This window comes from Lygodium microphyllum, chromosome 25 (assembly GCF_053477565.2).
Source record: "Lygodium microphyllum isolate KBCC chromosome 25, Lygodium_microphyllum_v1.1.10, whole genome shotgun sequence".
Taxonomy (NCBI): Eukaryota; Viridiplantae; Streptophyta; class Polypodiopsida; order Schizaeales; family Lygodiaceae; genus Lygodium; species Lygodium microphyllum.
In genome coordinates this window covers 56,261,766-56,279,671 of record NC_141159.1, presented here as the reverse complement: position 1 = coordinate 56,279,671, position 17,906 = coordinate 56,261,766, and the positions used below count along the sequence as shown (strand labels likewise).

The 17,906-nt window shown below is 39.5% G+C and overlaps 1 protein-coding gene across 1 annotated transcript; it reads left to right on the top strand.

The window, feature by feature from the left end:
* The first annotated feature begins 452 nt into the window (after nt 1-452).
* Nucleotides 453-2,134, top strand: LOC148014243 (glucan endo-1,3-alpha-glucosidase agn1-like). Its single transcript, XM_087666619.1, has one exon. The coding sequence runs from the start codon at nt 536-538 to the stop codon at nt 1,922-1,924; it is 1,389 nt and encodes a 462-aa protein (XP_087522745.1). The 5' UTR covers nt 453-535; the 3' UTR covers nt 1,925-2,134.
* The last annotated feature ends 15,772 nt before the right edge of the window (nt 2,135-17,906 follow it).

The window sequence follows — 17,906 nt, the reverse complement described above, 5'->3', positions numbered from 1 at the left end:
TAGTGGAAGGCGTTTTGCCAAAGTGGCACTTATGTTTGGTGACATACTCTGGGATGTAATGAAATTATTTAATATTCATAGCTTATTGTCTATAGAACTTTTCTATAGACAATAAGCATTGTTGACTCCTACACACCTTGACCTTGAAATATATATCCAGCCTAAAAACCACATTCAAAAGCCGTCTAACAATCTTCTTCTTAGCCGTCTAGACTCTAAACTTGCATACAATATCTCGTAGTAAGGCTTTAGCCTTTGACCACGAGGAACGGAAAGGTTCCATACTTGGAACCCAAAATCGACGGTCAAAATTCCATGCCTCCTCAGTCGTTTCTGATTGGACGGCGGCCAGAATTGTCAAACTTGACTGGCCAGTATTGCGTCAAAAAAGTAAACGCTCTGTCATCAGAAGAGAATACTTTGCGGTCCGATACCTGCAACGTAGGCACTCCGGCATTCCGGAGCATATACATATATACCTTCTCGACGATATCCAAAACGAAGCTTGCTTGCTTCTGTATTGCATGCGGCAGGTATGTCTAGCGACGATAAGAGTCGACACCGTCCGCCGATCAGCGCTAGCATGAATGGAGGCCGCAGGTGGAGCCTCCTCCAGCTTGCCTTGGCTCCCATGATGCTGTGCGTATTGCTGCTGCTGAATGCCGCCCCTCAGCCCGCCCTCTCGGCGCCGCTCGTCTTCGCGCACTACATGCTCTACTCCTTCCTCTACAGCGACGACGTGGCGGGTCTCTCGCGCGAGATCCAGCTGGCCCAGCAGCACGGCATCGACGCCTTCGCCCTCAACACGGGCGTGTGGAACGACATCTACCAGACCCGCGCCGACAACTTCTACAAAGCCGCCGCCAACCTCAACTTCAAGCTCTTCTTCTCGGCGGACATGTCCGGTAGCCTCACCGCTGCCAACATCGTCACCATGCTCACGCGCTACGCTAGCTACACCAGCCAGCTGCGCATCAACGGCAAGCAGTTCTTCTCCACCTTCGCCGGCCGCAGCGTCAGCCTGGCCCCCTACTCCGACTCGCTCCGCACGTGGCGCGACGGCATCTTCCCGGCCGCCGGGGGCCGCCAAAACATCTTCTTCGTGCCCTTCTTCGAGACCAGCGGGCAGCAGGGCGACATAAGCTATGTGCTCACCACTTTCGACTCCATCCTTGACGGGCTGTTCGCGTGGGACACGTCGGCGTGGCCGTATGTGAACGGAGACTACAAGCACCCGTCCGACGCGGCGGACAGGGCGTACATGGCAGCGTGCAGGGGGGCGGGCAAGGTGTACATGGCGAGCGTCAGCCCGTGGTTCTTCCGGGCGGATCTCGGTGTGAAGGGGGACTACGCAGGGGACGGGCTATGGCGGACGCACTGGCAGCAGGTCATCGAGCTGCAGCCGCAGTTCGTGGAGATCATCAGCTGGAACGACTGGGCGGAGCGACACTACGTGGTGTCCGTGCCACCCAACAACACGCCCTACGGCTCTGCCGAGAACAACGACCAGGGCTTCCCGCACCTCCCCTTCCTGGACCTGGCCGGCCGCCTCTACATCCCCTGGCTCAAGAGTGGCGGCCAGGAGCCCGCCATCGCCCGAGAGGTCCTCTACCTCTACTACTACACGCAGACCAAGAGCGGATCCAGCATCCCCCTCGTCGACGCCGCTTTCACGGACCGCGTCTACGCCACTGTGCTCCTCAGGCGAGCCGGGGACCTCCAGCTCACATCAGGCTCGCAAACCGCTACTTTCCCTAAACTGCAGCCGGGCATCCGGAATGTGAGCATGCCTTTCAACATGGGCTCGCAGACGGCCAGGCTTTCGAGAGAAGGGGCCACCGTGCTCTCGGTCACCGGGGCGCGGCCCATCACCGCCCCCACGTCTCCTCGAGACTTCAACGTGTACACGGCACGGGCAAGCTAGGGAGCTTGCCGCCATCATCGTCAGGTAATGTAACCACCGCTGAATAATACCATTGCTTGATGCGCTTCGAATGCCCAAGTACATATCCAACAAGGCCTAAGGGCCAACGTCCGAAGTCCTTTTCTATGGAGTTGTACCACTGTTCATGAAAACCCGAGGTGTAATGCAAAATGAATTGCAAGATTTTCAAAAGAGCTTTCAAATTTTAAAGAAGAGTGTTTAGATAGTTATAAAAATGATAAACACATAGATTTTGATTAAAAATCCCTCTAAAATTTTGAGTTAAAGGTTTTCTATCTACTTTTTAAAAAAAATTCGAGAATAGTGGTTGTAACATTTTCTTTTTGTCAAAGCAATGCACTTTTTTTTGAAGTGATTCAAAAAGTCAAGGCCCAAGGTGAAAGGCCCCAAGTATAAAATCATTCAAAGGAAGTTTTTTTTGAAGTGATTCAAAAAGTCAAGGCCCAAGGTGCAAGGCCCCAAGTATAAAATCATTCAAAGGAAGTTTTTTTTGAAGTGATTCAAAAAGTCAAGGCCCAAGGTGCAAGGCCCCAAGTATAAAAACTTTGGACCTTGGGCCTTGACTTTTTGAATCACTTCAAAAAAAACTTGACTTTTTGAATACAAGGTACTGGATGAGTTCGATCATGGCTATACATGTGTCAAAAATCCATTACTTTGGGCATCCCCAAGCCATAGCTTGATCATGGTATTTGGATATGCCATTCTGCTAATGAAGTTGACAACTACCTTGATCCTACTACTATGGACATGCCACACTAGTAACCTTGATCAAGGTATGTGGTGGCCATGTTAGCGAGAAGATGTGAGAAATTTTCCACATTAGCAAGATGATTTGGAAATATACTCCCACATAAGCAAAAAAGACCATAATCATGGTCCATTTCACTACCACGAATGCATGAACATGAACTCAACTTGATGCAACACCATCACCTATATCGGCCTCGATTGATGTATTCATACCATCATGTACATCACATCACCCATGCAACATCATCATGTAAGAAACATTTTTATTGCTTTTGTTTATGAAGGTCATGGGTTGGTGATATTAGTTTTTAATACCTTGATTGAGGTTATAATACCTACTATCAATTATATACACCTTGATCAAGGTCTTAGAAATTATTATAAATTATATTATATACCTTGATGGTGGTTGTATATGCCTCAATCGAGGTTTTGTATACATCGATGAAGGCTCAATATACCTTGATCCAAGTATTTAATACTTGATCAAGTTCTAATATACCCCGATCAAGGTCATAACACATATAATAAATAATATTATATAACCCAATCAAGGTTTAATATACCTTGATTGAGATTTTATATGCCTCGATCTAGGTCTCAACACATATGATAAATAATATTATACATGTCAATCGAGGTTTAAAATTGTTAAAAATTATATTACATACCACGATCGAGATCATAAAATATTTGCCACGTCACCCTTGATGGACGAATTTTATTAGGGGGATCTAGCGATAAGATGTGACTACATACAATAGGTAAATTTAATAGATCTCAATGTTTCAAAATTGATTGAGATATCCACTATTTTATATTTTTGAAAAGATCTCGATCAAGGTTTTATCTTGTGTGTGTATGTCTGTGTACACACACACACACACACACACACACACACACACACACACACACACACACACACACACACACACACACACACACACACACACACACACACACATACACACACACATTCCCCACAAAGGAGTTCTATTCTGATAGAACACAAGTCCTCTATCTACACGAGAGACAAAGATGGAGAGAGCAACAAAGCTTGGCAAATTTCGATAGAAAATGAAGATGAATGGAGATATTGATGAGACCAATATATAGAGAGTGGTACTAGTAGCCAATATGTGCAACTTCGTCAAGAGAGGTAGGTGTCCACTTCCAAGATAACATTCTATAATTTCTTTTATAATGAAAAATAAAAATTTTAAAAAATGGTATCGAGACCTAAAATGGGCCCGACACTAGCTCTATGGCACTAGCCAGGCCTCTACTACACACCCAAGCCAACCCACACGGCCTTACGGTCTAAGGGGTATACTAGCCTAACTTCTAATGTAGTACTAAGTGTTTGTATAGATTGTAATCCAATGGATAACCCTTCCCACACTTCTTAGAGGGAGTCATTGCACATATCAATGTAATATACTATGTAAGCACAGACAAAGGGAGCGCCCCTCCTTGGCTAATTGCTGCGACCTCACTACAACTCTCCTACACCTTAGGGATTGGTCCCAAGATGCACTGTGAATATATAAAGCACATATGGCACATAATCCTCTCTTTTAATGAGTCGTTCTAGGAAATGTAATATATTCCTCATTGTACACTTCCCAAAGAGATCTTCATTAGCCCTACACCTTAGGGTACCTCACCTCCTCAATGTAGGTTAAGACAATTGTTGTGCATCTAGGATCATACCATGTGTTGCATGCAATGCATTTGAGTATGGTTTATAGTACTCAAACAATTTTATTCATCAACAACTAGCATTGTGAAGGTGTAAAACCATTTCTTTTCGTGCCTTTACTCTAACTGAGATTGCTATGTTGTATAGGGCTAGCATCGAGCATGCTCGTGCTACTGAACCCTTTTAAGTTTAAACCACACGTGTTCTATATGCTACACATAAAAAAAAAATTCCAAATTCAGTGTATTATCAACCCTTAACACCCCCCTTCTCTCTACCGCTTAAGGTTATGCATTCGGTGGTAGATTAAGATAGCACTTTTAATGTATTTTTTCTTCATAAAAGCAGTAAATACCCATTTTAGCATAAATATAGAGTTTAACAGAGGCTCATCCTCATGCCCTAACCTTATCATGCATTTACAAACATAAATGTGATTATTTTCTATTTTTTGGATGCAAAAAACTTATTTTTCTCTATTTTTTTCTATTTATTTATTGATAAATATTGATATTTTTAGTTTTATTGATATGGCTTAACTACACTTGCTCAGAATTATTTCTCTGTCACATTCCATCCCATAGGAACAACATATACATAACAAAATTCCAAAAACTCATGATTTTCCTTAAAATCACAATATTGTAGGTTTTGCGTATTTATAAAGAAGTTATTAAATGACTAATTTTTCTTGATTTTCTTAATATTTTTTATTAATCATAGTATTGATAACCAAATGCAACCATTTACCACTAAGAAATTTATCATAAAACGATTAAATTTACGCCTTACTCATAGAACCACACTTTATATGTACGCATCTCATGATTGGAGGCCCACTGATGCTTCCCAACAGCCTGACACTCCTTTCAACCTCGAACTATGTTTCTTCACCCTCCAGCATCATCCCACGATCGAAATCTCGCATCTCAGCCCACCCCCTTTTCTCATAAAATCAACCATGGAAACACACAAGAGGAGAGGGGGGAGAGGAGAGAGAAAGACTAGAATTTCATCTTTCCATTTAGTCAACAATTTTTTGCATGGATTGAAGCGATGGAAGGTGTCAAAATTGTTCATCTTGCTGCTTCTTGCCTCCCTCTGATGCCAACAAGTGCCACAATCCATTTTTAAATCAAAAAATGGGGCGCCAAAAAAATTAGTGTCCCCCCCCCCCACACAATTCAAATTTTGAGGCTTCTTCCTTTTAATTAAGTCATTAAGGCTTAATGACTAAAAGATCTAGTTCGAAATTCAAGTTTTCACACTGCATATAAGTAGTTTTTTTACTGAATGGAGGCCCAAAAAAACTCCCATTCGAGATCCAACTAGAAAGGTGGCTTTGTAGCGTCGAAATCTATCAATTTGGCCTCTATGGCACAATTTTTGGCTCTCGGATCACATAGTTGCTTTAGAACACTAAACCTTGCAGGGATTAAATGGGGGTCCAACAAACTCTGATTGATGAATCGAGACTTGCATTGGGTTTTTGGCATCGAACTCTAAGAAAACGTCGGCTCATCAATCCACAACCATTTCATTTTCCATGAAAATTTGGTCTTTTACGCCTCTCGTGCAGTTTTTCTCTTAAAAAATGGGCTCTAAAAATCTTTTCTTATTGGCGACCATTGGATAGGGCAACTTAACCCATAGAATCCTACAATTTGATCTGCACAAATAACAATCATAAAAAGCATGAAGGTGCTACAAAAGAGAATGCTCAACAAAGCACAAGTACAGCCCTCACCCTACCCCCTGATAGAATCAAGGCATGAGAATCCTCAAGGGATAGGCCAAGCATAATCTGACAAAAATCTAGAGTGAGTTGCTAACCAACTGCTCCAACACAGACTGGCTAAAAAGAACCATCAAAGAAGCCATCCTAGATGGTGGCCTTAACTACCTATCCAACTTAGGATAATTAGACTAGGAAATCCTACTAGACGAGGACTCCTATAGCTTGGTCATCATAAATTTTCTTTTAACATATTTTTCTTTCAAGTTTCCATACTTGGACGTGTAAAAAGGAGAGAGCTGAGAGTAGTGATCCAAGGAGAACAGGGCATCAGGCTCTAGTCGTCCTGACTCGGTACCCAAGAACCTACCAAGCTCTCGCGAGGTGACACTTAAATCTTATTTTTTCTCCAACCTTCCTTATTTCTTTTATTTGGCTAGCTGTGCTACCCCAAGGAAGACAAGGTATTGGCCTTGAGTGACTTGTCCCCCCTAGGAACCTAGCAAGCCTTCGCAAGGCGATAAACAACAGCTCTTAGGATTTTTCTTCATTTTTTTTTTAATTTTGGGGGTTAGGACCCCTTTTTACACACCTTTGTATTTTTTAATATTTTCAATATATTCAAAATTTCCTCTTTTTTTTATTTTGGCAAGCTTCTCTAACTATCTCACACTAGTAGGGACTCCTAGAACAATTGCCTAGCAGGCTAGCTAAATAGGGTCAGTAGGACTGCCTTCTAAAAATAGGTCTTTCAATGCCTGACAATGTCTTTACAGGAGGTAGACAACTACTCAAACCTCCCCCATATATAACTAGCCTAACCCTGGGACTTCATGCCTTGATTGCCGGTCCCCAATAGAAGAAAAATTTCCCAAAAGTACATAAACACATATAGCATAAAAGAAAAGTACTCATAAGGAAGAACATCACCTAGACTGGACTACAAGAAGCTTCTGCATAGCCAAAGGCTCCCTCCAAGTTTCGCTAAATCTACCTAGCACAGCACTAAAACAAAACCCATTAACTGGGCCCGCACTAAACAGACACATGGCCCTCTTGGTCTAATGATATATGATATTTCATTGTAGAATGACCAGCCCTCTTGGCCTAACAAGATAATTCACAAAATGGGCATTCAACAGCGTACTACTGAAACAAACCCTTGGTCCAGACATAACTCCACGGAAGCATAAGACAGACCAAGGATAAGGGCTCCTCAGGCCCTACACTAAATGCATTAGGTTATTGGCTAAACCCCCTGCATAAATAGCAAGGGGGGGGTGTCTAAAAAATATGATGATAAATGATCCTATGCATCCATGATAAAATAGGAATGTGCTCAAGTGCTACCTGACTCATAATCCAAAGTAGCCATCAGCGGCCAAAATAGGACGTGTCAACAAGAAGACCCCAAAGTAGCCCTTGGCTAATGTTAGAAGAGGTAATTGTAAGATCTCCCCTAGACCACAATTGAAAAAGACATCTTCAACAAAAGCATAATTGTCCAGGGAATATGCAAAGTGATTCCACAGTTGAGGAACTAGTTGACAAGTCATCGTCTCAAAAGTATGCAACATATCCAAGGCATTCGTAGGATGGGATCCTGCACACTATAGGTCCCATTCAACTAGTTGATCACTAACTGTGACTCATCTTTCACCAATAATCGACAGATACCACCACATCGGTGGGCTACATTCAGCCCCATAATAAAGGCCTTGTATTCTGCCATATTGTAAGAAGTTGGGAATAATAGTTGTTTCGTGTGAAAATAATAGTAATACCATGTCACGCTGACATAGGTATAAAAGGGAGGGACATGTAATTTTTCTCATATTTTAAAACATTAATACATTACTATCTCTTTTCTCATTATCTTGCTCATAGCTTCTATGGCTTCTCAACTCTTTGTCTTTCTTACTCTATTTTTAGTCTTTTTCTCTCCTTGTTACTCTATTTCTCTCTCTCATGCACTCCTTTTCTCTCTTTTACAGTCTTCTCTCTCCTCTTTCTCTCTCTCCAGTCCACTTCTTGACAAGTGGTATCAGAGCTTTGGTCTTTGATCCATTTTTCTTCTCTTTTCTTCATATTTAATCCAATTTTTCATCATAAAAACCAATTTCAAACAAGTACTATAGGTACAAGACCTGGATAGTGACTAGCAGTGGCTTGTAGGACATCTATAGTTGGAAGAAGACTATATTTGGAGATCTTTGGGATATATATAGTGGTGGAAGCCAAAAATAGTAGGTCCTCATAAAATTTTCATGCAATTTTGAAGGTAACTTGGTCAAATGGGAGCTAACTAGACTTCACTGATCTTTGCTTCTCTTCAACAATGGCATGCATAATTGCCTTCTAGACATCAAATCCTATAGGTACCGTACCATTTTCATGATTGTGTGGATAGCGACGTGTATAGAAAGACAGCCCAAAATTTACCCTGAATTTTTAGCCCTATTCTTTAGCATATTTCCAGCTTATGGACAACATTGATGCTTCTAAATGATCATTGGCACTATTTACTTCAAGTCTCTAATCTCTAGACTCCCAAATGAAGCTCTATGTCTCATCCTTTTACTCTCTTAAAACCGTGACAAAACAATCCATGGACAGCCATGAAAGCTTAAGCTTAAGCTTTCATTTCTCTTCAGTTTCTTGAAGATTCTTCATCATTTTAGCCGAGGGATTCATTTCAGTAAGGATTCTTGAAGAAATTACAAGGAGTGAGCATGAATGGTCATGGATTGAAGCTCAAGAGCTTCTATGGAGTCAAAATTTGGGGGAAACATGTTTAATGCTTCAATCTTAAGCATATGAAGCTTCAAGATTGCTTCCAAGAATTAATTACATAAGCATTGAAGATTATTTTAGCAACATTGGGCAACTAGAGGCTTCATCAAGCATTTGGGTATCAATCAATCCTTCATTAAGCATATAAAATGTATTCCTCTTCAATTCTTAATCTCTCTCATTCATCCCATTACTGAGCTTTACCCAATTGATTGAGAGATTAAAGAATTGTATAATTTCCATCAAATCTCAGCCAATCATTGATTAAATCAGTCCATTCATACAATGCAATGTTTATTTGATGCATATTGGATCCAATCACACTGAATTAGAAGATTCTAACTCAAAATTCTAGAATTGTATTCAATCCAATTGATTAAGCCCCATTGATTGATAAGATTGCCTACTCTAATCTATTCATTTGTTGATGATTGTTTATTCATGGAAAAATATATCATAACCCCATCGTAAAAGAGTAAGTCAGCAGTGAGTCACTGCTTGGTAAGACCCTGTTCCTATCCATTTTGCAAAATTTCAATTCACTTGCATTTTATGAAAAGAGTTGAATGAAAATTTTAGTAATGCATATCATGCTTATTGATTAGAATAGTATGTCATTGCAATGTTGATATTCGAATAGAGGAAAAAGATGGATGTCGGGGGAGATAGTGAGACAAAAGAGAGGTGACTCTCCCTCACTATTAAAGATCCCAAAGGGGTGCAACAAACCAAGCACCCGGGGGGGGGGGGGACTTTGCCCACCTCCCGATGATTCGGAGCCCATGTTGTAGAGAGCTCTTCCTACTGTTTTATCCCTCACATAGGTACATTGAGTGGAGAATTGAAGATTGAAGCACTTCCAAAGATTGAAGTACCTTTAAGAGCAAAACAAGGTAAAACATGGGATTTACAGGACACTGCAAGGTATATATAGGTCATTACATGTACCATCTTCATTACTGAAATATAGGTATAGGTGTAGGTACTAAAGGGTACCCATAGGTCCAATCCAACTTCCTACAGGGTTTGGTAGCCAATAGGTACTACCATTTTGCTCTTATAGGTGGAAACTGGGTACTTATAGGTTAAAACAAGGTGCAGGCCTGGACATTTGAGCCTCAGAGATTAAATCACAGAATTTTTGGTTGTGAATTTGTTATGACATAATATAGCTCACCTTGAAGAGGCATTGTTGGCTTCGATTTGAATTTAAAAAAATTGTAATTGGAGTTGTCTAACTCAAGTTATAGCCAATTTTCTGACAGGGGGTACTGCAGGACTGCACTACTATGGCGGGTCATAAAGGAAAGAGTAACACCTAGGATGAGTATGCACAATAAATCAGAGATTTCATGTTGGATAATACATCTCAAGAGGACCCTGAAGCGCCTCAAATGCAAGATGAAATCAATGCACTCAATAATACTATGTGTCAACATGATAATAGCCATGCTTAAAGGCATATGGAGTTGTTTTCTAGAGTGGAGCAGATGGTGTTGTCTACGGATCAAATGAAGTCTTCCATTGAGAAGTTTTTGGATTCCACTACCCAAACAAAGAATTCAATTGAAAAATTAGTAGAATCTAATGCTCAAATAATGGATCAATTCTCCCAATGGATGCAAATGTAAATGGGAACCAAGGAAGCTAAGGAGAAAGCTCATTCAAACAATGAACCTTTAGTCCCACTTCAGCCACCTAACAAAATTGGTCAAGGTCATGGCATCATTGGACAAAGGGGTATTCCCAATAGTCAATATAGAGTAGGTGAGACTACACAAAGGCATGATGACTATTCGAGCAATTTGAATGGTGCTAATTCCCAAGCTTTTGGACTGAATACCCAACTTCCTAGAGGTCCTCTAGCAATAGGAAGGTTTCATACTAGTTCTTAGCCACCTATTGGGAGAGTACCATCTTATTTTGGGGCCTCCATACCTAATACCCATGAGCACTCTATTTTGGGACAACAACCTGTTCATGAAAGGGAGCTAAAGGATAAGATCATGTTGGCAAAGTACATCGGTCAATCATCTTCACCATCCGATCTAGAGGAATGGATTTCGAAATTGGAATCTTACTTTGATATATTCCCTAGAAATAATGATATGAAGATTCATTTTGCATCTTTGCATTTGGAGGGATTTCCGCATACTTGGTGGAGATACATTATAGAGAATTGGGATGCATTCAAGACACTTATGGCTGAGGTCTTTGTATCTCCTCTTGAAAAAGAGAAATTGGCATGGAGATGGTATGGATTAGAGCAAAGAGGCCTAAGTGTACAAGAGTATACAAACCAATTCCTCAATCTTACCATGTATGTAGAGAGCATTAGTGATGAAGCTAAACTCCACAAGTATATGCGTGGTTTAGAACCTTCTTTATTTTATCAAGATGATGTTATGGCATAAAACCCTACCAATCTCTTCAAAGCTATTGAGCTTGTGGAGCACTATGGAAGGAAATATAGAAGGGAGTCCCCATTTCAGCCTAGTCAAGGAATGTTTTAAAGCAAGGACAAGTTGGTAATGTTTATGGCAACAATCATACACCAAGTGGGAGCTAAAGAGTGCCAACTTTTTCAATGCTTCAAGATCTTAAAACAAATTCAAGATAGCAAACATTCCAAGAGTAGATTTTAAACAAGGGGACAAAAAGCCTAAATCTATTTCAGTAAATATGAATCCAAACTCTATTCCTATAGACCTCTACAAAGAAAGAAAGGAAAAAGGATTATGCTTCAAATGTAAAAAGAGTATACAGATGATCATGCCACAAAGTGTGTATACAAAAATGCAAAAGCCAAGGTTCATAGTATGTTAGTCTTTGAGGATTCTGAAGATGACATTGATGAGGTCAATGCATTTGTACCTACTACTGAAAATGAAGATGTTGAGAAAGAAGTTGGGCAATAACATTTTTATGACCCTACCGACAATTTTCCTTTTGATTCGAGTGGTAGTGTTCCTTTTGATTCGAGAGGAACTCTTGATGAGCCACTTGCTGCCACTAATTGTTCCATTTCCATGGATGCTTGGACAAGTTTTAAGAGCCCTAATATACTTCTATAAAGGGTAATATTCATGGTAAGAATGTGTTTATCATGATAGATAGTGGTAGTACACATAGTTTTGTGAATAAGTTCATTGTGGATAAGCTGAATTGTCTTTCCACAGACTTACATTAGCTTGTAAGAGTTCAGGTAGCCAATGCTGAAGAGGAAATCAACACTTAAATATGCCCACATGTTTATTTATAGTTGGCTGAAAATTATGAAGCAAAAGTAAACCTGATAACCTTGGAAATGGGTCCCATAGATATTGTACTCAGTTGTGATTGGTTGATGACATTGGGAAAAATTGTTATGAGTCTCATAGATGTATATGGAGTTTACCCTTAATGGACATCTCATCCATTTACAATGAATTCCTAATAAATTATATTTTCAACTTACCACCATTCAAGAACTCAAAAAGGAGTACAAGAGGCACTCACATATCTTTTTTTTTTACATGAATGAAGGGGTTGAAGATTAGTCCACAAAATCGGCAAATCATCCAGCTTTGAAAGCTCTTCTTAAGGAGTATAGAGATTTGTTTGAAGTATCTACTTCATTTCCTCCCAAGAGAGCACTAGCTCATCCAATTGATCTGTAGCCCAATTCAAAGCCAATTAATAAGCCACCCTATAGATTGTCCAAGTGTGAGTGTGAAGAAGTAGCCAAGCAAATCAAGGAGCTTCTTGAAATAGGATTCATTGAACCCAATTCTTCACCTTATGCATCTCCGGTCTTGTTAGTTAAAAAGAAAGATGGATCTTTCAAGATGTGTATTGATTATATGGATCTTAACAAGATCGCAGTGAAGAACAGGTATCCAATACCCAAAATTGATGATTTGCTTGATGAACTCAAGGGTCCTAGATTCTTTACAAAGATTGAATCGAGGTTAGGGTATCATCAGATCCGTATGCAAGAGGGTGATGAAATTAAGATTGCATTTAGGACTGATAGAGGGCTCTACCATTTCCTAGTGATGCCAATTGGGCTTATTGATGTTCCAGCTACCTTCCAAAGTTTGACAAACAAAATTTTGCAGCCTTTCCTCTTTCAATTTGTCTTGGTCTTCTTTGATGACATTTTGATTTACAGTAAGACCCTTCAGAACCATTTATCACACATGAGGAAGGTTTTTGATGTATTGAGGCAGCACAAACTCTTTGCTAAGGAGAAGAAACACTCTTTCATGCAGATTGAAGTGGAGTACTCGGGACATACTATTAGTAAAAAAGGGATCCATTCTGATCCGACGAAGGTACAATGTGTTAAAGATTGGCCAACACCTTCCACTACTACTTTCCTTAGAGGGTTTCTTGGTCTATCTTCATTTTATCGTTGCCAATTTATCAAACATTATATGGCTATTGCAGCTCCTTTGATTGATAGGTTGAAGAAGGAAGCTTTCTTTTAGGATGCACTTGTAGATAGTAGCTTCAACCAGTTAAAAGAACTCCTTACTTCTGCTCCTATTCTAGTATGCCCGAATGTTTCGATGGAGTTTACCATTCAGTGTGATTCCAGTGACCGAGCCATAGGGGTTATTTTGTTACAGGAGCATGGAGTGATTGCATTTGAAAGTTGCAAGCTTATAGATAAGAAAATGGCTATGAATGTTTATGACTAAGAGATGTTGGATATCTTACATGCGATAAAGAAATGGCACCATCATTTGTATGGCAACTAGTTTAGAGTTCACCGTGATTACAGGGTCCTTAAGTATTTCCTCACTTAGTCAGACCTTACTTCTAAAAGCAACGTAGGTGGTGTCACGTGATTGTTCATGACAGAGATACAAAGTTCATGAGTAAATTTTGGTAGGCGGTATTCACATCCATGGGCACTAAGTTGGGTCCCTCTATAGCCTACCATCCACAAACTGATGGACAGACATAAAGGGTAAATATTTGGAGACTTATCTTTGCCATTTCTATTATGATGTGCAAAATTCATGAGATTCTTGGTTACACTTGGCTTAGTTTACCTACAATAACTCCACTCATTTTAGCATTGGAGTTTCACCCTTTAAGGTATGTATGGTTATAAGGTGCCCTTACCCAACACAGTCATCTTCAATGAAAGAATCAATCCTCATGGGAAAGAAGAATTGGAAAGAATGCACACCCTTCTTCAGCAGTGTAAGATGAATCTTAGGAAAGCCCAAGACCAAATGAAGATGTATGCAAATGAGAAGAGGCGATCCGGTTCTAAGAAGGAGAATTAGTTTTGTTGAAGGTGCCCAAGTCTCAATATTCTACTTTGAAGGATGGATTCAATAACAAGCTTGATCACAGATTTTATGGACCCTACAAGATCCTGAAGCGCATTGGAGACTTGACATATAGATTGGAGATACCCTCTTCTACTAAGATTCATAATGTATTCCATGTTTGTCAGCTCAAGCCTTTCTATGATGATAGTGTTGATACAGTTGATGAGCTGCTACCTATTGATGAAGAATGTCTTATTCAGTACATCCTTGACGTTGTCATAGGTTAGCATGAGAAAAGGATTTTCTCTCTTTCTATCATTGAATATTTGATCAAATGAAGAGGTTTGACGCATAAGAAAGCTTTTTGGAGACCTGACTCTATACTAGATGATTTTCCTTACCTATAGGACATATTACTGAATCATACTAGCTATGGAGCCAGTTATGATGCAGATTGGGACTTGCTGACAGCAGACTGCTTTAGAATAATTTTTATCGTGACTAATTTTTAGAATTATGCCACTTACAGAGGGTCAAATTACTCTTTAAGATCTACGTTTTGACATGTGGTACGCTTCGTTTGGATACTTCTACGAGAAGTGATGGCAGATTTGGTTAGCAAGGTCTGTTCTTACAGTAACCTATCTACTTCATTTTGAGTCTATCATTTGAAGACTTTAAGGCTCCAAGTACTCTTGAAGCACTCTTGATCATGTATATAGCTAAGACTTACTCTCATTCCTTCATTCCAATCCATATGTATTTAATATTTTATTCATTTCTCTATTTGTATAGCTAAAAATAGAGTAGTACTTTGTTCCATCCATCCTTTTCCAACTTTTGTAAGTTTGTTTTTGAGGGAAAAAACCATTGGGATGGGATGGATTGTAAGAAGTTGGGAAGAATAATTTTTTAGTGTCAAAATAATAGTAATACCGTGTTACACTTACATAGGTATAAAAGGGAGGGACATGTAAATTTTCTCATCTTTTGAAACATTAATACATTACTATCTCTTTCCTCATTATCTTACTCACAGCTTTTACGGCTTCTCAACTCTTTCTATCTTTCTCACTCCATTTTCAGTCATTCTCTCTCCTTGTTACTCTCTTTTTCTCTCTCATGCCTCCTTCTCTCTCACTCCATTTTTAGTCTTTCTCTCTCCTTGTTACTCTCTTTTTCTCTCTCATGCACTCCTTCTCTCTCTTCCCTAGTCTTCTCTCTCCTTTTTCTCTCTCTCCAGTCCACTTCTTGACACATATTATTAGTAAAAGAGTATCCTTACCTCAATTTTCATAACAACCCTATGTCGGGGATCTTTAATGACCATACCAACACTCGCATGTTTAGTAGGCCCTTTAGAAGCTCCATCAAAATACAAAGTATAGACCCAGTCTTCATTGATAGGCCATGCCATAGTGATCAATCCACTTGTACTTATGACTCACTTATGATAAGAAAAGTCGAGCCGAGAGAGAGGATGTATAACAGGTACAATCCCTCCTTCCTGCTGAACTCGATAGGGATGCTAGTCAAAATTCTATGACAATGGTGTTAGCAGACCTTAATATCCCACGTGAAAGATTTATATTGCCACTCAATAACTTGATAACCTTTATTCCACCAGATCACTTGACCTTGGTGGTAACACTGCTCTAAATACAAATGCTAAAGATAAGGAATGATTCTTCCCATTCAGTTGTCTTGATACCTCCTGCAAGTTAAAGGTGAATCATGAAGGACCTGCATAAGCGCCAAGTCTGACATCATCCATTACACGTAGTAAGGCTTCAGCTTATTAAAGTTAACTTTATTTTAAAACTCTACCCCTTTCAAGTTTGCTAAAAGGGCTATAGAGCTATTCTTTCCTTCATGGACAATTTTATACGGCCCATCCCATTTGGGTTCTAGTTTACCAAGAAATAGCTCATGGACAAGCATCATAGTATAGCACCAACTGACCCTTCACAAATTTATATTTCTTAGCCCGAAGGTCATAAAGTGCTTTCATTCTCTTCTTCCCTACCTCTTGATGTAATAGAGCTTGCAACCAAATTTCATCAAGATGCACAAGATAAATAAATCTTTCCTATAATGCTTCTATCTCACCCAATGAATGATTGAGAGCAAATCGCATAGTGGGCAGCTCTATCTCCAATAGTAAAATACACTCTTCCCCATATACCATCGTGAACGAGGTGTGGCCTATAGCTCTTTTAAATGTCGTATTGTAAGCCCAAACTACCACATACAATTTCTTATCCCAATCTTGCTTAGTTTTAGACACTATCTTGGATAAGATCCCTACAAGCTGTTTATTCATACTCTCAACTTGACCATTTTCTTGTGGATTATATGGGGTAGTTTTGTTGTGTTTAAACTTCAAAGATTCCATCAAGGCTACTATAATCTTGTTCAGAAACTATGTCCCTTGAGCAAACACTATCTCTTTAGGTGGACCAAAATGGCAAACAATCTCCTCCATAATAAAACTTGTTGTCTCCTTAGAGTTATCCTTCATTGTTACTTGAGATTCAAACACTTGAGATTCAAACCACTTTGTAAAGTAGTCTGTTGCTACAATAATATAATGCTTCCACATAGTCAATGAAGGGTATATTGGTCCAAAAAAATCAATACCTCATTTTTCAAAGGGTAACGTAACTAAAATAGGATTCAATGACTACTTACGATTCTCCCTAGCATCATTCCTTTGACATACATCACAACGCTTAACATAGTTGAAAGCATCCTGGAAAATCGATGGCCACCAATATCCAGTACGAAGAGATTTTTGGGCGATAAGCCATCCAACAAAATATTCTCCACATGTCGAATCATGGCATTCCTCAAGAATGAATGGTACCTCATCATGTACTACACATCGATGATAAATCTCATTCCCATGCTTTTCCAATACAAGACACCCGCTATAATCGAAAAGCTTAGTGCTTGGTGCTTAATCTTTCTCCTCTCAGACTTTGATAGAGCAGCTCCTCCAAATCCCCTTGTAGATCGATTATGCATTATCGCTGCATACCAAGAAGTGATGGAAGTTGTATCGCTTTTTAATAAACCTTTGATGCCACTTTCTTCAGCCAAAATTTCATTGGGCTTCCCAAAATCCACAAGGCATTCCATAATGTCCTATAACTTTGGTGGCTTACTCTTAATCTCATAACCCAACTCTTGCAAAGTGAATAACCACTTTGCTAAGTAGTCAAGAAAACCATATTAGAGATTTTGGGAATTTCATAGGTCCCACTTTTAATGAATGTCTTACTTTTGTGAATGAAAGAGAGCACTATGTTTATGTTTTTCTTTAAAGGGCACTTCGTATGTTACAAATATGAGATCACACATCTTGAGAGCTTAAGTGATGAAGTGTAAGGTATGTGGCTATTAGGAGATTCGGATTTCACCTCTATCTTTTCTAGCATACTAACAAAATGTGATGTTGTATGGTGGTGGAAACATCAAGGAGGCTTAGCTAGGATATACCTAGGAAATTTCCAAGTTTAATGTAAGAATACAAAGATTTGAAGAAGTGCAGTGAAAATTTAGAATACAATAGCCTTAAACATTTAATGAAAATATGTTATCATGGCCAAAATTTATAATGTTATGGATTTGAAGATATTATAATATGAGTTTTTTCTTTTAGATATAGCATCATTTAAAGTGACATGTATAAGTTTCATAAACTAG

Coding starts and splice junctions, on each gene's coding strand:
- LOC148014243 (XM_087666619.1), top strand. CDS start 536: ATGTCTAGCGACGATAAGAGTCGACACCGTCCGCCGATCAGCGCTAGC.